The 20,648-nt window shown below is 48.0% G+C and overlaps 1 protein-coding gene and 1 long non-coding RNA gene across 10 annotated transcripts in view; one reads left to right on the top strand and one right to left on the bottom strand.

Moving 5' to 3' along the window:
• The window catches only part of MORC2 (MORC family CW-type zinc finger 2), a 56,150-nt gene extending 43,431 nt beyond the window's left edge, over positions 1–12,719 (top strand). For 7 of the 9 annotated variants that reach the window (XM_039560886.1, XM_039560885.1, XM_039560888.1 and 4 more), the window contains 10 exons: positions 5,577–5,709; positions 6,501–6,575; positions 6,687–7,061; positions 7,465–7,605; positions 7,699–7,753; positions 8,528–8,669; positions 8,994–9,185; positions 9,280–9,373; positions 10,780–10,968; positions 11,817–12,719. In XM_039560886.1, coding sequence (XP_039416820.1) covers positions 5,577–5,709; positions 6,501–6,575; positions 6,687–7,061; positions 7,465–7,605; positions 7,699–7,753; positions 8,528–8,669; positions 8,994–9,185; positions 9,280–9,373; positions 10,780–10,968; positions 11,817–11,885 — 1,465 coding nt within the window. In that variant the 3' untranslated portion in view covers positions 11,886–12,719. Of the gene's footprint in view, positions 1–5,576; positions 5,710–6,500; positions 6,576–6,686; positions 7,062–7,464; positions 7,606–7,698; positions 7,754–8,527; positions 8,670–8,993; positions 9,186–9,279; positions 9,397–10,779; positions 10,969–11,816 lie in introns of those variants that run through there. The other 2 variants (XR_005603167.1, XM_039560890.1) reach the window with 2 other exon arrangements.
• Positions 12,720–19,955: 7,236 nt separating this feature from the next.
• Positions 19,956–20,643, bottom strand: LOC109145860. The gene is made up of 2 exons (XR_005603213.1): positions 20,571–20,643; positions 19,956–20,263 (listed from the first exon to the last, which is right to left on the bottom strand). It is a non-coding gene; the product is annotated as an uncharacterized LOC109145860 (long non-coding RNA).
• Between the last annotated feature and the right edge of the window lie 5 nt (positions 20,644–20,648).

Here is a 20,648-nt window from a genome sequence, read left to right as displayed (position 1 = left end):
TGGTGGTTGTACTAGTTTGAGAACAAACCAGTGGGAGGCACCAAGTCAGAATAACAATTTAATAGGGAAATTAAAAAAAAAAAAAAAAGCAGGAAACACTGGTTTAAACTGACAGAGTCAGGATACAACCCGAGACCCTGTTAGTCAGGGTGGCAGTAGCAGTCTGATAAAATGGTGGCCACAGTCCTCCTGAAGTGGTAGATGTGGTTCTGCTGAAGTAGTGATCCTGTAGAAAGGGTCTGCTCTTCCTCAGAAGGTCCAGTGGTGGCTATGTAGTTCCTGTCCTCTGGAAATCCAGTGGAAAGGTTGTCTCTGGTGTTCGGAATCTCAGATTATATCCAGGATGGAATGCTTGGTTCCTCCCTCTGGGTGGAGCATCTCACAATGGGATGAGTCATGAGGCCAGGCGTTGATTAGGTTCATTAACAGAAGAGGAGGGAGTTATCTCTGAGTCATGCAGCAGGACAATGATGGGCCCTTAACAGAAAGATAGTCTGGGGGGAGGAGGCAAGGAAACACTGCCCCACCTGGTTTCAACAGCTCATGAGGAATAGAATACACTGCAACCCAGGACAGTGGTTTTTCTGCACTGGCACTGGAAATACTAATGTAGGTTTAGATTATATTAATTTTGCCATGGGCAGAATAGATGGCAATTGGAGAACTGTCATGGTGCAGGCTGGTGAGTTCAGGGGGGGCTTTACAGTTGTCTTTATTGCTTCTACAGCTCCCATCCATCAGAGACCAAACTGCAGCAACTCCACTGGGTTGGGGTGAGCCCGGGAGGGATATTTTGCATGCTTGAGGGAGCAGCACAATGACTCACTTTCCAGTGATGTTTTTTACAGTTACAAAATACAGGTAGAATCTAGTCATTTATTTGAGTGAGGAAGATTATTGCTCTAGGCTGCTACCCTGTGGAGAGCAACGCTGCTGGAAGCCAGTTCTTGTCTGTATTGTGTAAGGAAGGGAAGCTGCTTCGCTGTAACTCCAGTCTTTTGGCTCAGGGCTTAAAGACAAAGGGAATGAATCCAGGCAGTAACTTTTGATTGGAATAAAAATTTTAACATCTATGGCTGAAAATTTTACAGAATACTGATGCTATTTCGAAGTATTGATTTTCTGGTTTCTTCCTTTTGGTACCTCCCAGTGGAAAAATACCTGTGCTAACTTCCCTGTTTGCTCCATGTGTATGTAGAGCTCCTGCTGTAGAGCTCTGAGGAGTCTGGCAATGCTGAGGATGTTCTTAGACAAAATGCTGGGGCAGGGCTGAGCCTGGAACCTAAGAAGGAGTTGCCACATCCCCAGCCCTTCAGGTGGAAGTAGTAGCGAGGCTGGGAAGATGTTGCTTGTAGACACACAAAAACACAGACAGACCATGTATGTGCACACATCCAGCCCCATAGCACAGGTGAGCATGTGCAGCACTCACACAAGACTGCACTGGGCTGTCAGGATGAAGTACCACTAGTGAAAATGGTCATACCCATACCTGGCTTCCAGATCCCATGCCTCTGCTTACTTGCACTGGATAGACAGGCCCTGAGGTCTGCAGTCCCAGGGGGTGAGGTGTACAGACCTCCTTCTGTGGGTACACTTAACATACACACACTACAGACCTCCCAGTGTCTCACACTGAGCATCTCTCTGTCTTGATTGGATCGGGATCTTTGTTCTTCCCAAGTGCTTTCTGCCTAGAGACACCCATAGCTCTGCCTATACCCCTATACCCATCTCCATCAGCTGGGCAGGACTCATCTGTCCCTCCAGCAATCAGCTCCTGTGGGTCACCCTTGGACATCCCCTCCCCTGCTCCCAAGTCACCTCCTGGTTGGCTCCTCTGGCCTGGAGTTCCTGTGGCTCACGTTCATTCACGTGTCTGTAGACACAGCAGCTGGTGGTACTCAGGCACATGGGCCACTGTGACCAGTGGTCCCACTCCAGCTGCTGGCTCTTGCACCCCAGTACACAGGTCCGCACACAGAATGGAGGCCCTTGCCTAGGAAAAGGGGAGACATGGAGGTTAGTACACAGAGATGTACTGACCAGCCAATGGTTTATGTACAACTGGCCCTTGTTACAGTCTATTTTTCCCATGTTTGTTCTTCCCTGAATCATCTCAGTCCCTTCCTTTACCTGGTTTTGGTTCCTCCCATTGGTCCAAAAGATGTCTCAGAGGGCTTCCCCCATTGACGAAACATCGGGAACTGAGGCGGACTTGAGGCAGGAGCCCAAAGGGGGTTTCTGTTCCTCTGAACAGATTTGCATTCCCCAGTTCCCACCAAGCCAAATTCACATTCTCCGAGCTGCCTTTGGGCCTCTGGGCTTGTGGAAATGGACCCTAGATGGGCTGCTAGCTCCTGGCATGACCGAGGGTAGCCATGGAAGGGTGTTATTCAGGTCCCCTCACCTGCCATTGTATCTGTGCACTTCTGTCTGCAGATGTAGTCTTTGTTGTATCACCTACCAGGAACTTGATTTACAGATGAAAGAATTTTAATTTTTAATTTGCAATACCTTGAAAATTGTGGATGGCTGGGGGTGGGTGGCTGCATTTCATGTGAGAACATGTAGGGGTGTTGTTTGGAGTGAGTCCCGAGTGCCTCTGCCATGCATGCTGTGCCATCCTACATCCCCCATACATGGAGCTGGGAAAGGGCAGGTAGAGCGCATGGCACTGGTGATCCAAACTTCTGGTCATTTCAGCTTCAAAAGGGATCTCAGGAGTCTTACTCTGGAAAAATAAATAACTCCAGAACATTTTTTGATTAAGGAGGCTTACGTGTGCTTTCCAGCAGCAAGTGCAGTTGTGTCCTTTACATGAAGCAGAAGTTGCTCCACATTCCTCTGGCTTTTGGCTGGGGCCAGTTCTGAGTGCTGCACTGTTGGGTCTTTGTGTAGAGTTTGGACACCTTCACATCTGTGTCCTGACCATTCCAGGTATTTGTAGTGTCTGAAGGATGACAGGATTTGAGAAGCACATGGGTAGGGTTCTCAAGCTTGTGTACCGTGAGGGTCTGTGCAGGGTCTCATTCAGCCAAATTGGAAATGAAGCAATGTCAGAGCTGGTGTTGAGACTCTCCTGGCATCAGAGATCACATGGTGGTTTTGGCTGCCTCAGCCCAGTGTCCACTGGTGGCATCGAGCTTGTTCCCCACCCTTCTGGTTTGTCCACCTACACTTCAGTGGCTGCTCATGGCATGTTCCAGATCATGGGAGCTGAACACCCTTCTCGGTCTCTGTCATGGGAAGCAGTCACTCCTTCCAGTGCCACTGTTTGTGTTGGGGTCAGCACTAGGTGCCACCATCACTCACTTTATTACAGAGAAGGCAGTGTCCCTGTTTCACACTGTAAAATAGTGTTGGGCTCGCTTGCCTCTGTTCTCCTATCTGATATCCAGCTGGATCCTAAATGTCATTTGAATGGGTGGCTGAAGCACCAGCTGAACATGATTGTGTGTCTCAAAGCTCCTTGAGCACTACCAGAGTCTTGGTTTTAGGCCATTCTGACTACCAAGATAATCCTTTGTTCTGGTTTGCTGCCTCCAGTGATGCAACCTCTGGGTTTGGATGCCATGAATAACATGAATTTTTCTAGTCGCAGAACTCATGGTGCTTTCATTCTTTACTGTGCTGTAAGACACAGCTTGGCAATGCTTCCAGCCTTGCCATGAGCTGGAAGATGCATTTCTCTGCTGGGAAACCTGTGTATGGTGCCACTTGTTCAACTTTGTGTTTAGGAACTGCAGGTTTGGTGTCAGGCAGTCATTTTGCAGTGATGACACACACTTCGTTAGCTGTTGAGCTTTTGATGGGATACCCTTCCTTTTCGGACGAGGGTGAAAGAGCAGAGGAGGCTGCTGTCCTGCTAAGTTCTTTATTTCATGGTCTCACAGTTTTCTGAAGGTAGAGTTTGAAGGGGTTACATGATAAGGCCAAGCAGTAACAGCAGCAGCAGCAGCAGCAGGCCGACAGCAAGTAGAGAACAGCTGCTTCTTCTGTTATCTAAACTTACAAAAGTGTGGATTATTTGTTAATTGACCAATGAAATTAACACACGATTCTAGTTTTTCTTTTCTTAACCTATCCTGGTCTAATTCTAACAGTCGTAAGTCTTACACAAGTGTTACATAGGTATTACACAGATTTGCGTATATAGTTTCTATCAGCTCTTATTATTTATGTGAACACTCTATCTAAAAAATGTGAATAGTATAGTTCTATCTATGTTTTGTCTAAAGTAAAGAAATTCTGTGAAAAGGTAACACTGCTGCAGTAAAAACTGTGTTTAAGATTTCTTTGCTGCAGCTTTTCAATGTTTAAAGCGCTTAGCATATATTTCTACTAAAAGTTAAAAATCTATATTTCCATTTCACTTTGGTGTGACTTCATGCATCTCAGCTTATCCAAAGGTTTTAATTCAACCCCTGTGCTTTGGCTTCCCTCTGGGCCTGGGTCCAGGGGAGCTTTCACTCCAACACTTAGCCAAGGAAGTAACCACTCTATGAAAACACCCCAGCAGTGCTTCGGCTGGGAAGAGGTTGATGGAGGAACTGCTGCTTGTGCTCCTTCTCACTCACAAAGCTGATGAGTGTGTATCTGGTAGTCAGAGATCTTGGTAAAATCATCTCTCCTCAGCATCTTGGAGCTTTGAGTGTTCTACAGTGAGAGCAGGGTCCTCCCTTTACTAATAAGACTCACACCTGCAGGTTGCCAGCTTGTCTCCAATGTAGTGTGAGATCTGCTAGATCTCTTGTGTTGTATAAGGGCCATCTCCTGCTTTCCTGGCTCAAACCATTCTTGCATGACTTCACCCCAGCAGGGCTGATCCTGGTCTGTCTTTCCATGACTCCATTTGGTGACAGGAGATGAGCCTGGGCTCAGTCCCCTCTTCCTCCTCTGGCAGTGCTCCTGAGGGCCAGCTGCTCAGCCAGCACTTTGCAGGTGATGCCAGTCCATTTGAGAGAGTATTTCCTACCTGTTTTCTTTCTCTCTCAAGGACTCTTCCAGGATTCTGCACCTGAGAGGACCTGAGAGAGTAGGATACTCACCACTATTGTAGGCCATAGGCTGAACAGGATGGAAAAAGCAAATAGCTACAGGATATTGCAAAGGAAGCTGCGTGGCCTTGAGTGGCAAGGCAGAAGGCATCTGAGGCTGGAGGGCTTGTGGTAACAACGTCTTAGTCATGGGTTCCTGGTACTGTGCTTTCCTTTCTGAAGGAAAAGAAATCTGTAGAAAGAGGAACTGATATGAAGACATAAGCTGATGGGAAGGGAAATTGCTGAAAAAGTCGAGTACAGATGCAGTACAGAAGCTATCACAGCTATCACAGTTCCTGGGCTCTGAGTTGGTGATTCCCAGCATAAATGCCTTTTTATTAACAACTGTACTTTCAATCCTTAATTCATATTTGTTTTCCAAGATGAAAACCACTGCTTTTGCGATTGTGGCTACTGCAGAAAGGCAAGCGGCTTTCCTGCTGCATTTGGAACGGGATGTTGGGATAATCCTGCGTGAGACGGTACAGGTTCTGCTGTCCTTGCTGAGGTTGTTTTGCATTCCCTCCATGCTAGATGTGAGGCTGCAGAGCAGAAGCAGAAGGTACCACTGGGAACTCTAAAAAAAGACTTGAAATCACATGAGGAAAAGCAGAAACAACTGACAGAGAAAATCCGCCAGCAGCAGGAAAAGCTGGAAGCTCTGCAGGTGAGTCTGGAGGTCTCCAGCTAAGCAGAGCAGGTGTGATGGTGATGCCATGAAGATTTTTGCCTTTTCTTTTATACCCCTGTTATACCTTTTTACAACTTCTGTATTCCTAGTGCTTTTTGCCTACATTCTTGGACAAGCTAAGAGACTAAACATTTTAGAAGCTTCGTAGCTAGGGATCAGTGTGCCCCAGACCCCAAGGTCCTCTCCAGAACATATTCTGTAAACCAAGATAGAACCATCCAGGGGAAGGTTCCTTGGGGAGGGGGGGCTCACTTGAGCCTCTCATTGGGGAATCTTTGATAGATACGCTAATTAGTAAAACCTATAATGTTATACCCAATGTTGGGGCGGGGAGAGACACACAGACACTCAGAGACAGACTCGGCGGGGTGCATCTCGATGCATATGATCTGGACGTGTACACCTAAGGATCCTTAAAAATAAATACCAAGGTAAAATCCCTTTTCCCCTTCTAACCATGTATGCCTTTTGATTTTAAGACCAGGAAAAGGCATCAATGGACCTCCTTGTGCAAAGGGTTGCTGCTGAGACTGAAACCACCTATGCTCCTTCATGGTGCTGGGGCTGTTCTGTTCTAATAACAGAAATTGACCATCTCAGCTTACATTTAATTTTCTGTTGGGAAAATGGGAATGACAGCTGAAGAGATGTCTCTTGAAGGACACAAAACACACTTTATAATCGTTTTAGCCTGGAAAACTGCTGCAATGGGTTCAGGCAGCCCCTGGCAGCTTATAAACATGACCTTTCTGATTTTTTTTTGGTAGAAAACCACTCCAATTCGATCTCAGGCTGACTTAAAGAAACTGCCTCTGGAAGTGACCACACGGCCTTCAAGGGAGGTAAATGGGATCCTGCTGTAGGCTTTTACTCTTCTGTGCTTCCTTAGCTGCTCTGAACAGCAGATCCCCATTCTTCTACTCTTCCTCTTTCTGTACCCCCCTTTGTTTCAGCACACCCGAAGTCAGCGCCCACGATCTCCTCCTTTGCCTGATGCAATCAAGAATGCTCCCAGCAGACCACCAGGATCTTCACCTCCTCCTAAGTCCTGCAGTCAGCTGAAAAAGAGCTCTTCAGATCATCCAAATAGCAGCTCTCCCAAGCTAGCCAGCGTGCTCTTCAAGGAGGAAGCCAGCACTTCCAGGACACAGCATCACACTGTGACAGCTGGGAAGTCTAACAGCACTTTAAAAACTCTTGCCAAACCAGGTACAAGCATGAAGTCCCTCTCTGGCCTTCAGAGCCCCAAAAGCCCACGTGAGACACCCAATCCAAAAGCTGCCAAGGTGCCAGCAGTAAAGAAATCTGCCTCTGGCAGATGTTCACAGGTAAGAATCAACGGGATGAAAACCCTCAGCTCCTCACCCACTGTCCTGCTAAGCCTGTCTGCTCTGCCTTGTGGGATGTGCACTGTGGGCCCTGCACAGGACAAGAGAACTTTTACTTTACTTGTGGGTTAGGGTGCCATTTACACCCCTCGAGAAGACTTGTCTCATCTCTTTCCTGTTAGACCAGATTGTTTCTCCAGAAAAAAAAGGCATGTGGAGTGGTGGGGTGAGCGTTTTCATGATGATGTAGCAGCTCCTCTAAAACCTTCCGGAAAAGCACCAATACTGGATGTTGGGCTTTTTTTTTTTTTTTTTTTTTTTTTTTTTTTTTACCTTGGCTGCAAGAATGTTTTGGTTGGAAGCAGGCTGGAATTAATAGCTAGAGCTTGTTTGCTTCCTCCAGGCCTCCAGCACTCGAAAGAGGGCCTTGAACATCCCAGAGGATGGGTCTGAGGAGGAAGGAGAACACAAAAAGGAGAGGACAAAACGAGGAAAATTTTTGGCAATGAAAGAAGAGAAGGATTCCAGTGAGGTGGTGGTGGAGGTGAGAGTGTGCTGGTTTCCCCAGCAGAAGGCATTTGTCAGGTGTTTATAATCTTGATGGGAGGCGACTAATATGAGCTCTCTCTGCTCCCAGCTCACAGACAGTGCTGGAGAGGAAGAGTTGTTGGAACTGAAGAAAGCACAGAAAGGTGAGAAATGAGCCCTTGGGCTGCCACCAGTATCTGACATAGAAAAGAACTCTTGCACCAGTTAAACGTGTGATTTCATTGATGAGATTTTAAAATAAGAAATAGTGTAAATTTGAATCCTAAACCCCAAGATGACTCTAACTTGCATAAAACATTTTGGCTGGGAGCCCTTTGATTAGACCAGAGGCAATTGTGGTGCAGAAAGGTCTGTGATCAATGGCTGTGATCGATGGTGGGGCTGTGATCGATGGTGGGGCTGAGCTGCAGGGTGTACCTGATGGCATGTTCACCCTTCCTGAGTGGATCATGCAGCCGTGCCAGCTGAAAAATGCTCCGAACTGTATCCAGATCTGCTGCACTGCTGTGAGAGAAGAGGGGCTGGGAGACGCCAGGAAAGGTGGTACTGCAGCATCTGTCAGAGCAGGGCATCTCTTCAGCATGCTTCCAGGGAGCTGTCTGGAAAGTGACCCACTAGGGACATGTGGCAAATTGTCCTAGAGCCCATCATGAGACTGTGAAGCCCATGTCAAACAGCTTGGAGTACAGGAGAAACCTTCCATCTGGAATTGCCAGTTCATTTCCATGTATCTTCGTGTTTCTCAGCAGGAGCTGACCTGTGTGTCCATTGTGTTTTGATGGTGTCCATTACTGTTTGAGGGTATTGCCGGAGGTTCAGGTGTGCTCCCTGCTGAGGTGCCTGAATCTCTAGAGTTCCTGTAGAATGTGCTTTCCAGCAGCTGAATGTTTGCAAACACCTTTGCTTCCCCCTCACAGATAAGGGGCTGCACGTGGAGGTGCGTGTGAACAAGGAATGGTTCACTGGCCGTGTCACGGCTGTGGAAAGGGGCAGGCACGCAATCCGGTGGAAGGTGAAGTTTGATTATGTCCCTACAGACACCACGCCAAGGGATCGCTGGTAACTATTTTGAGCTACTGGATTTTGGAGGCTTGTTTTGTTTTTGGGAGGAAGGGCCTGTTTTATTGCCATAGATGCTGAAGAAAAATGTGCTGCTGTCATGTCAGGAAACCTGCGAGGTCAGGACTGTCCAGCGCTTCATAAGGAATGAGCATGACAGACTCCATCAGTCTGTCACTCTGATGCCTGCCCTGGAGGCAGCTGTTAGGTGTCTAGAGGTCTGAGTGACACTTGGGTACAGATTCTGATGAAACTGTTAACCATGTTTCACATACGTCCAACGTAGAAAAAGATTCCTGACATTCCCTTAATACTTTTTCTCAGGGTAGAGAAGGGCAGTGAGGATGTAAGGCTTATGAAGCCTCCCTCTCCTGAGTACCAGGCTCCAGACACACAGCAGGAAGAGGAGGTGGTTGTGGCTGAACCTTCTACCTCGGATTGCGTCAGAATCGAGCCTGACACCACCGGTCCCAGCAGCAGCCAAGAAACAGTTGACTTGCTAGTCCAGATCCTTCGGTGGGTTCACCACAGACCTTGTGAGCTCTGCAGTCTGATTGCTTCAGTCTGTTGAACTCCCAACTCTGGCTTTGTGTTTTGTTCTCCTGCACAGGAATTGTTTGCGATACTTCTTGCCTCCAAATTTTCCAATCTCCAAAAATGAGCTGAGTTCCATGAGCTCAGAAGGGTTGTTGGCATTTCCCTTGGTGAGTTCAGTACTTCTAGAAAAGTAAGTTTGTGTGTTTTCACCACACATATTCCATTCTTATGGCAAATGTGCATCCTGTTGATGCAAGAGTGCACTCTTAAAAAGATAATTTGGATCCTTGGCAGACTTAACATAGCTGAGGAAAAGAATGAGAGCTCTGAGAGATGCCTTGAATCTTACAGAAGTTGCCTGAGGATTTTTCTAATTACCATGCATCTGTGTGGGAATGCTGTTGGCTGCTACTATCATAAATTCTTAACCATTGCTGTTAAACTTCTAAAAAGAGAGGCCAGGTTAGAGGTTTTTAGAAGCAGGAGGTAGACATATCTGTTTGTTTTGCTCCCAGCCTTATAACTTACCTGGAGACAATCTTAAAAATGATAAATAATAACAAATAACTATCACCAGATTCACAGAATATTCTGAGTTGGAAGGAGGCCACAAGGATCATCAAGTCCAGCTCTTAGGTAAATGGCCCATACAGGGATTGAACCCACAATGTTAGTGTGAATTCAGTCCCTTTATAGGCCATTTACTTTGGTGTGAGAGAACATGTAAGCCAACCCCTTCCCACTTCCCCAGGAGAGCAGGTTGACTGCCAGTGAGTCAGCTGCACACCTTAAGACTTTTGACCTCTGTTTATTTGAGCACAGGACAGGTGGAACTGAGCTTCCACCAGTGTCTTCCACCAGCGGGCTGGTACTGGGAGGACCAGTGCTGGCTGGAATGCAGGGCAAGGGAACTGGCCTGTCTGACTTTTTCCTTCTCCAACATACCACCAAGAGAGACCTTTCCAGGAGGCACATGTAAATTACAAAAGCCACCTGCAGATGACCACATGACCAAAGCCAGTGCTGTTTTTTACTCCCACTCTCACAGTGTGTGTATTGGCAGTCTCTCTCTTGTCTCCTTCCCTTCTGTTAACTCAGGCATCTCCTGGCATTTGCTGGAGTTACCACTCCTGCTCCTTCCACAGGACACCTTGGTTGTGTCTGGGGTTTTTGGTGAGTGTAGCTGTCCCTACCGTGCAGTGAGAGGCTGTGTTGCCTGGGTGATCTGTACCAAGGATACTCACAGTGTACAGGGGATATCAGGCCTTGCCTGCAGCATACCTGTGGGTTCAGGCTTTTTAAAGCACACTGCACCCTTAATCTAAATTCAAGCAGCTTTGGGGCAGTTCTGGTATTGGAAGAATGTGAAAACCCATGTGAGTTCCATGCTGGCTGCAGTAGGCAAATCAGATGTAAATATGAGCATGGGCAGGGCATGCAGGGGCACACTGCGGGGAGGATTTGATCAGGGAGCCAGGAGTTTGGATCTTCTACAAGCCTGTGAGTGCTCATGTTTTTGTGATGCTTGGTGCCTTCTCTTAACGTGTCATCTGTTGTGTTTTGCCTACTACAGAAAGAATATTTCAAGCAATATGAGGTGGGTCTGCAGAACCTGTGCAATTCATATCAGACACGTGCCGATGCCCGGGCCAAAGCCTGCGAGGAAAACCTCCGGAACTCAGAGAGGAAGCTGAAGGAAACAGAGGAGAAACTGCAGAAGTTGAGGACTAATATCATGGCCCTTCTGCAGAAAGTGCAGGAGGTGGGTGAGGAGGAGTGGCTAACCCTGAGCTGCCTCTGAGTAGCCACCTGGCTCATCCCCTCCAGGCATTACAAGTGTTTCAGTCCAGTGTCTCACTGGGCACCAGCTTCCTCAGTTGAGAATGGCTTGGGCTGTCACTGCCCACCCACTGCCTGAGATCCAGGCCCTGGGAGTCCTGATGTGTGTTAATTCTCACAGAATGATTTCTCACAGCGTGTATGTAGTACACAGGTTCTGTTTGTTCTCTGCCATGATGCTGCAGGAGAATTTCCCGAGGCACAGGCAGTGCTCAGCAGGGAATTTTTGCCCCATTATTGGGCAGATTCTGAACTCCACATATAGAAATGCAAACCTTTAAACAAATGATAAAAAAAAAAAATCTTGTGGTGAAATTGATATATTAGTTATACTATTAAATTAAAATAGAAAATATATATTTAATTAAAACATTTAAATAAATTAACTTTAAATTTTAAAACTACTTTAATAAAATTAGGATCAGCCAATGGAAAGGCTGCTGAAAGCATCTGGAAGCAGTTGCTCCCTGTTAGAAAAATGTACTAAATCTAAAAAAACCCCAACCAAACCTACCTCGACTGAGATCAGTACAGTAAATACATCACTTGAGTGCATTGTTTGAACATCAGGTGCTGATGGGTTTCCAGTGTTGTCTTCTGGGGGCTGACAGGGAAAGCAGCTGTCAGCAGCTGGAGGGTGCTGGAGGTTGGGGCATAGAGGCTGAGCAGACCAGATGTAACAGAGGATGCTGAGTTGCTCTGGCTCCTCTTTTCTTGCACTGTTCTTCAAGATTCACTTCTCACTGGTATTTCTTGTTGCTTTGGTTTCAGGACATTGATATTAATACAGATGATGAACTGGATGCATATATTGAGGACTTGATCATGAAAGGAGACTGAGCAGCTCCAGTATGAGTGCTGGAGAAGTACAGAGGAGCTGGCTGCTGCAGTGGGAGATGTGGATCTCTGTGCAGGTGGACTGGGGCAGCTGATGAGGAGAGAGTTTTTTAGACAGTGCTCACGTTGGTATATAACTTGTTCCTGTGACTGTACATAAGAAACATTCGTGCTGTTGGCAGGAAAATTTCCAACTTTGTAGTTCTCTGAATCTCTTCCTTTTGTTTATAAATATTTATTTTTAAAAGAAATGGGAGCTGTGCCTGATATGATGGGTGGTTTTAGTGATGTAAGAAGTGTGAGTACCCTTTTTGCATCTTGGGTATATTCATATGCTAAACCTGGGAGCCCAGAGCACTCTGCTTAGCATGTTGTCTTCAGTAAGAACCTGGCAGCAACTAAAAAATAAGCCTTGAGCTGAAGCAGAGTGGGCCAGGACTTTGTTGTGGAGGATACTGAACCTGGGCTAGAGAAAGCCAAGCCATGAATTTGAGCCATAGAAAGGAGATGTTGCTGTATGAGTTGTGAGCAGAGGGGGTGGAACCTCGGGGGATCTGGGGAATTGGGCACTGGCACCTGCAGTGAGCTTCCTGAACAGGAGGTCACTGCCACCGTGGTAACAACCAAGAGGCTGAGGGTCCTTCTAGAAGAGGATCACCTCCTGGACTGTTCATAGTGGGCAGCATCAGAGGGAGAATGCTGGAGTTTGTGTTCTCTGCTTGCAGCCACTTTATAACTCACTTCTGCTGCTGTTTCTTTGAGACGTAATTACAGTGTCAGAAGAACTCCTCGACCACCTGACAATAAAGTGACTCCTGTTCTATTGTCACCCCCTCAGGTTTGTGTTGCTTTGATCAATGTGCTCTTCCAGGTGATTTTATTATTAGGGAGTGCTAATTATTAGAGAGAGGCTGTTTGGAGCCTTCGGAGCCCTGCACCGCTGATAGGCATCTGGCCCTGTGCCTGCAGCAAGGAAAACACCTGTCTCTTATCCTTTAGCTGCAGCCAGCTCCTAGTAGGCCACTTGTGGCCAAGGGAACTCAGTCTGAGTTTGTCAGCTGGCCAGCAGCTTCTCAGGCCTGCTAGGACAAAGTGCCTGTGGACTCATGCTCAGAAACTGGAGTCCCCTGCAAGCCAGATGGTTGGAGAAACATGGTGTGAGCAAGAGGTACCCACCATCAGGAAGGTCAGGTGGAATGGACCCTTGGGGTTCACTTGACACCTGGATGTGTAGTAGATGTTTTGCAGAAAACCCTTCCAAATTAAATATCTGTTGCACAGATAATCTTTGGCACTAATTGTTTATAGTCCTGAAGAACTCCCAAGTTTCTACACACCACAGGAGAGGGAGAAGGCTTTTGCTCATTACCTGAATTCTGTGGTGAGACTGACTGCTTCCATCCAGAATCTGGGCCTGACATCCCACAGTAAATGAAGGTAAGGAGTATTCCCCCATCCTCATACACCTTCCTGCACAGAGGGTTCCTTAAACAGAGGAGCAGGCTGCACCAGTCTCCATTTCCTCACACATACCGGAGGTTTGTTAGTTGTGATGATACACTGCTGTTTCTGATGAAAATAATCTGGAGAAGATGCATTTTTTATTAAGGTGAAAGAAGAAATCTTTGTCCTTCCCAGGAGCCAGCAGACATTCTAGAAAAGCAGGTTTTGTTATATTGCAGTTCAGAGCTGCTGCTGCACACAGGCTTTAATTCCTGGCACCCAGAGGACACCAGTGTGGGGCTAACAGCTCTTACACAGTTCTTGAGCTTTCTGGCACAGTTTGACTCCCTACTTCTCTCATGTTAAAAAGTGCTACTGTTTTGGTTTGGTTTTTTTTTTTCCCTCTGTTCTGTGGAACTTCTCATTTCCAGTTTTAATTCTTGTTTTTTAATGCATTTAATTTTTTTGATCTTCTACCAAGGTTTTTTGCTAGGAAGAGCAAGCCAAGAACTTTTAAGTGCCAATAAATCAAGTTTTTCATTCTCAAACCCTTTCAGGAAATCTTCTGCAGCTGCTTTTCTCTTTTTCTTGATTTTGTTTTTGTAAATTTGTTAAGCATATCTGTGTGTAACATCAGGTTTTAGTAACACCTCTAAAGCCCAAAGTCTGAGAATGCTTCCAGAGGGTATGGAAACTGCTGGCTTCAAGTGGGGTGCACTCCAAAGCTGTTATCAGGTGGTTCAGGACATTTTTGTGTTGAGCTCTTAAAATCAGGGGTGGAGGTTGCCCCACAGCTCTCCCCCACACACCTCTCCCATGGGTGTTCTTCCCCAGTATCACACAGGGATGTCCCTTGTCACATCTTGACAGCCGTTACAGCTGACATCAAGAACCTGTCCCCTGCCTGTAGCCCTATCATGACACCTCCATCCTGCAGTTAAGCCTCTTGATGCTTCAGGTGTTCCCTAAGTCTTCCTCTGTGCTTTCAGCTGCTTCTTACAGCAGAAATACTAAGAAAGACACGAGTTTCATTTTGCACAACATTCCCTCCCCCTCTCTATGGCCAGCTTAATTCCTTCTTTATGCATCCCATTTTGGAAATTCCTCGTGCAGCTGTCAGCTGGGTGCTTCATGCCAGCTCACTTCTACTGGTGAGGCTGCACTTTTCCTTCAAGCTCTCTGCCACATTCCCCTTGCATCTGCTTCTGGGAGCAGCAGGAACAGCAGGTGACTGGTATTCTTGCCTGTGGGAGGGTAAAGACAGTGAGGGTCACTCTGGGAGAAACCAAGCGGGTCTGGGAAATTCACCAATTCTTGATGATTGCCGTGGACTAAAATGCTGTGGAAACGGAGGGGATGTCCTGAGTGCACAGCTCTGCAGAGGTGTAAAGTAACACTGATCTGGTTTGGATGGAGAAATCTGAAGGGGTGTGTACATGCAGTTTTGGAGGTGTTCATTGTCCCTAAGAGCTCCTTAGTTCCCAGAGTTGCTTCTTCATGAGGAAATAAGAAGGACTGTGTGGTTCCTGTTCTTTTGGAACACTTCTTGACACACTTTTTGTCAACCAGAGTTTTCTCCTTGTTTTGGTTTGAAAGACAGGTGTCTGCCAAGGAAGGCAGTAACCTCCCTTGGAATGGAGAATATGACCCCTTTCCCCCTGAATTATTATAACTTTGAAATTAAGAGGCTTGCAGGCAACGATACAGGAAAAGGAATAACAGTTCTAGTTATAGGAATAACTAGTTCTACTAGTATATATAAGAAGGCAAACAAGCAACAACAACAGCAGTAACAACAAACAGAACCAGTAACCCAGTAGCAGCCTTCTCTCGGCTGTCAGGCACTTTCCCCTTTGGTGCAGCTCCCGTCGCAGCCGGCAGGGGCGCTGATGGCTCCGGGCTGGCCAGGGCAGGTGCGATGGTTCCCCCGTGGCTGCAGGGGGCGCTGCGGCACAAACCCGGTCGTCTCTCTCACGTGGTATGGCAGACGCAGTGGGTGGAAGGGATGGAAGAAAGGCTTGCTCCACAAACCCCCAGGGGCAGCCGATCCCGGTGCCCCAGCAGGAACCTTGGGAGCAGCAAGCTGGAATGGCAGGAACGAGCTCACACGGCGTAGCAAGCAAGAAGCAGCAGAAACCCAGAAGCTGTAGCCGGAGCCACGGGGGTGTCCCGGCAGGCAGGGGTGTGTGGGGTTACAGTGTAGCAAAAAAGCCTCGGAGCAGTAGCAGAGGCACGGCAGGGGCTGGGCAGCAGCAGCCCGGCTCCCCAACAGGGCTGCGAGAGACTCCCTTGGACAGGGAAAGGGCTCAGGGACCCCAGGGTTTCCCCTGAGGCACCCAAGCAGATGGTGAAGGGTCCTTTGTTTGGTGAGGTAGGGTGTTAACAAGGTTCCAGTGCAGTGGCCGCACTTACGAGCAAGAGCTCCACTCATGGTAGAAGAAAAGCAGCAGGAGACAGAACCCCGCAGTGGTGGTGAATTCTTCCCACAGTGACCACAGCCTCTTTCCCTTCTGAAAGCTGAGAAAGCAAGAGAGTGTCAGGAAAATTAATTCACAAACACCAGAGGTTTATGTCCAAAAAGGAGACAGAGAAGTCCTGTAACTTTATTCGAATAAAGGGAGAGGCCATGGTGTAAGAGACGGTCCGAAGATCCCTCATCTGCCTCACGATCATCACCAACGACAGAGACTGAACACAGGAGTCCTGGCCTGGCTGAGGTGGGGTGTCTGCCAAGTGTTGCCTGCAGGTGTGCCCGCTGGGAACTGGTACACATTCCTGAGGAAAATGAGTGCAGGTCACAGTGGACTGTGCCGTTCTTGCTGCCCAGGCGGGAAGGACTGCGCTGAAGCGGAAAAGAATGACCTGTCCTGTACACCTCTCCTGTACCTGTTTTCCCAAAGCAACGGGCCTCATAACAATGGCTGTAGATTTCCCCACCTCTTGGCCAGTTGCCCCTCGCTTCTGGGAAGGACTATAAAGGGACTTTCTAAAATAACTGAGACGAGATCTCCCCACAGAAAGAAGAAGAATCTACTGGCAGAAGACCACGAGGACTTTGTCTCATCCGTTGGTAGCTATTACCCCCCTTTCTTCCTCTCTACTCTTTTACTTTGTTTTCTTTCTCTCTCTCTCTTTCTCTCCTCTGTCTCATTTTACTGTGTTGTGGGCACTTAATAAAGGTGCACTCTTTTGATTAAGACTGAAATCCCTTGTGTCCTTTTGCATCTGAGATCTATAAACGAACCATCACGACCCTCGCTTGTATTAGCGGATCATGACACATGGGCATTTCCCATGGGGTCTCTCGAATTGTTGGGGTATGCAACCCCCTTTTTATCCTAATTCCCGGCCACAACACCCTCTTCCTTTCCCCATTGGCTGAGGTACTCAGAAGATACAGACTTCTTGAATCGCCTATTCTATGCCCCCCTCAATATGCACCCCCCTTTTTGTTATATAAAAGAAAAAAACCTATTCATAATTCTATTAAGTCTTTGTTCTTTTTCTCTAGGTTCAGGAATTTAACATGGCCTTGGCTGAGCAACAGTCTGTGTCAATTAGTAACATCTTCTAGAACTGAGAGTTTTCTCCTGTTGCTTCCCTATCTCTAAGCTCCTAGCCCTATCTACAAGCAGATTCGCTTGTAGATAGGGCTAGGAGTCTGTTTGTAAAGACACATTCATCTTACTCCTTTCAAAAGCTAGGAGCTGCGCCCAACCCCCTTTTCCCCAGCCCAATTCTCGTGGTATCTTTGCCCTTCCGAGAGAAACCCTCAGATAAGAGAAGTGCAGCCAGGTGCCCTCCTCCCCTGAGCTTGGCAGCTTCTTTTGTCTCTTCTAGGAACTGATCATTATGGTTATGGATTGTTATGGAGCGATAGATGGGACAAAGTTCCATGAGAGAAAGAAACAAAGAGAAAAATCCTAAACCCCGACACTCCTCCATTACGGACGCAAGCAACTGCCACCACGCAGAACAATTCCTGTGGGTACTGAATTCCCCAAAAGACAAGACACGTTGGAGGAAGGCGCAATGAGTGGGGTTGCCTTGTGTGCTAGTCACTTGCCTTTTTCTGTCTTTCCTCTGAACCCTCCTTACCAGGTGATTCCCTGTAGAAACGCCTAATCAGACTAGTGATCAGATGCAAGGCTCTGGGTGGAAAGAAAGCTGGCCAGAGTTAGTGAAAAGAGAAAAGCAGCTTCTTGCACATGAGCAAAAGGAAACAGTCCTTTTCCAGAACTGCGTGTGGAGGGGTGGAGGAGAATGGCAGTGCTAAGGCTGCCTCTACAGTGTGCTTGGGTTATAGGTGAGAGCTGGGTCTTCTGGGTGCAGAAGAATGCTTTGTGAAAAGCTTTTCTTCAGCCATAAGAAACTTTTCTTGTCCTTCAGCATCTGATTTCTTTGCAGGCCTTAGTGAGGGAGTAACTCATCTGCAAAGGGTCCTGTTTCCTCTGCAGAAACTTTGCGTGGCCTGGCAGCAACCAACCAGTGTCGGGGTGGGGGGGGCTCCACAGCCTGGACAACACCGACTTCATAAGCTTTGTCCTGCAGCATTTTGACATACACTCTGCCACTGGCTGGTGCCACTTGCTCTCCTAGGGGCAGAGCTGGTCCTATGAGTCCTTGCTCAGTCAGCTCTGAGGGATGGAAAAACAACAGTGACTCTAGGAAGATAGGTCTCAATTTTTCTCTAGAAGCTGCCTTTGGGTGTTGCCTTCAGAAAAGGTTCAGCAGAGCATAGGGAGCATGTTGTTTGATTTCATAAACTCATGGAATCCCAGTTTGGAAGGGACCTCAAGGATCTAGGACCAACCTTTCCTGGCAAAAGCACAGTCTAGACAAGATTGGCCCAGCACCCGGTCCAGCTGAATCTCAAAAGTGTCTGATGTTGAGGAATCCGCTACTTCCCTGGGGTGATTATTCCAGTGGCTGATTGTTCTCATTGTGGAAAATTTTCCTCTGTGTCCAATTGGAACCTCCCCAGGAGTAACTTGCATGCACAAATGTGCCATGCTCAAAGTTTCAGGGAAGGTCATTCCTATCTTCCTGTGACTGATGAAGTGCATTTGAAAGGATGTTGTCATTGGGATGTCCTGCTGTTTCCGGAAAGATGCTAAAATGGAGGACATGGGCATCCTGGATCCTCAGCATTGCTTCGCACCTCGTTTCTGTAGTGCCCTGCCACTGTGCTAAATGACACAAAAAAACCCCAAACCAAACTGTGGATACAATATTGCTGCTAGCAAGAATTTTTCTTGCTTCTTTCCAGTCCCGTGAGATACTTTCTCTCTCACGGAAGATATTAGCAGAGTTCTCTAAACTATGAACACCTGCGACCTTGCAGAGCTTTGTTTATGGTACAGTTTGTTTATGGTACATGGTTTATTTTAACAATGGACGTTTTAGGATTTTAGCGAATCACCCCAAGGCGTGGCTGATCCTTTGACCAATTAGACTACGAAGAAAAAAGTCTATAAAAGAGTTTGTAAAATAATTAAATAAATCAATCTTGCTGCACAATTCCTGCCCGTTGGATCTCTCCTCTCCTCCCTACAGCTGCGGGATACCGTAATACAAACCACCCCTGAAAAGCCATGTCAGGTGGCACTGTACAAAATCAATCAGAAACTTGTGTGGGATTCTATTAAAAGTTGGAATTTTATGGAGGAAAAAAAAAAATTATTCCTTGTTTGTCAAACCCTTGAGTTTTCTGGCTGTGATTCTAGTTCTGGGATGCAATAAGCCTTGCTGCAATGATAGGTGTTCATTCTCACAAAGGCACCTCTGTGCTCTCCAGTCTGGTGTGTCGGTGCCTTTTCTGCCCAGGGGAGGTAAAGGCCAGGACCTTTCTGCCCCCACACATTTTGTGTGGGAGCAATCCCTGGACGTGTTCAAGTTTTGGAGGTGGTATCCAAATTTGGGAGGTGGGCTCACAAAGGAGGAAGACAGTGCCTTCCCTCCCTGGGGAAGGAAAATACCCAGGGCCCAGGGTTGCTGGGGGCAGATGATGGGCTGCCCCGGGGAGGTAAAGGCCAGTGACAGCTTTCTGCAGTGCTCTACAGTCTCCCCAGTGCTCCCAGTGCCCCTTCCATTGCTCCCTGTCTCCTGCACTGCTCCCAGTGCCCCCTCCAGTGCTCCCAGTGTCCCTCATTGCTCTCCAGTTCCCCCCCATTCCAGTGTTCCCCAGTCTCTCCACCTGGATGGTGGCACCTCACTGCAGGCACCTCCCAGCAGGCACCAATGATCCCACGGGTGGTGACACCTCCCCCTCTTGGTTTCATATCACCTGTGCCAGGAAACGCATTCTGGAGATCTCCCACATGTCTGGATTCTCCTCCTGTCAGGTACCAGGGGAGGGTGGGGCGGGTTGGGGGTGGCACAGGTCCCCCATGAGGACCAGGGCTTGTGAAGGAGCCTCACCTACCTGTTCCTCCTGAAGAGCAGGTACCTGCAAACACGGCACCCACCTTGGCCTATCTGCTGCTCGGTCCCACCCTGAGCAGGAGGCAAGGGGCAAACCCACCTCCTCACCTTCCTGAAGAGCCTGTGTCCCCTCACAATGCTTCCCCTCCCCATCCCAGCACAGTCCCAGCCATTAGACAGCTTCATCACCAGGCCTAGACCACTCAGTCCAGGTGGGAACAGAGGTATTTATTTTGCATCCACAGGTGGACCTCAGCAGGTGAGCAGCCTCCCAGCCCTGTCACCAGCAGCTGCTGCTGCAGCCACTGCTCCAGCCCCAACTCCTCATGCGCTGGACCAGCACCTGGAGCTGAGGTGAGAGGGAGAGAGAGAGAGAGGCCTCCGATCAAGCGGGTGGGGAGAAGGCAGAGAATTTCTGCAGGATTGGCTCAGACCACCTGGGATGGGATCACATCAAGGTGTCCATGGAGATGCCTCTGGTGATTTCCCAGCCCAGGAGAAGGTCCCTGGTGCAGCTGAGGCAAAGACAGGTTGGGCTGAGACCTTGGGTATCCCATACAGGTGTCCCAGCTCAGGACAGGGTGTTGTGGGGTAGGATTCTGCCAGGGAAGGACATGCTTTCAGGTTTGGGAAGGGGACAGCCAGCCATCAAGGTCCCTCTGCCTTCAGCCAGGACCTTTCCGTCCCACGTGGGAAGCAGATGCTGGGTGTCCACGTGGCTGTCAGGGGAGTCCAGCCCAAAGGCAGCCTCCAGATCTCGCTCCTGTCCCCTGGGGCTGCCTCAGCGGAGGGACATGGGGAATTCCATCCCTTTGGAATTACCTGCAGAACTGCCTCTGCTGCTCCTGCCGCCGTCGGTTGTTCTCAGCCAGAAACATGAAGATGTTCCTCCGCATCTGA

The sequence above is a fragment of the Corvus cornix genome, chromosome 15, assembly GCF_000738735.6.
Source record: "Corvus cornix cornix isolate S_Up_H32 chromosome 15, ASM73873v5, whole genome shotgun sequence".
In the NCBI taxonomy this organism is placed as follows: domain Eukaryota; kingdom Metazoa; phylum Chordata; class Aves; order Passeriformes; family Corvidae; genus Corvus; species Corvus cornix.
Note: the sequence above shows the minus strand (reverse complement) of the source record. Positions and strands in the feature narration are given on the sequence as shown.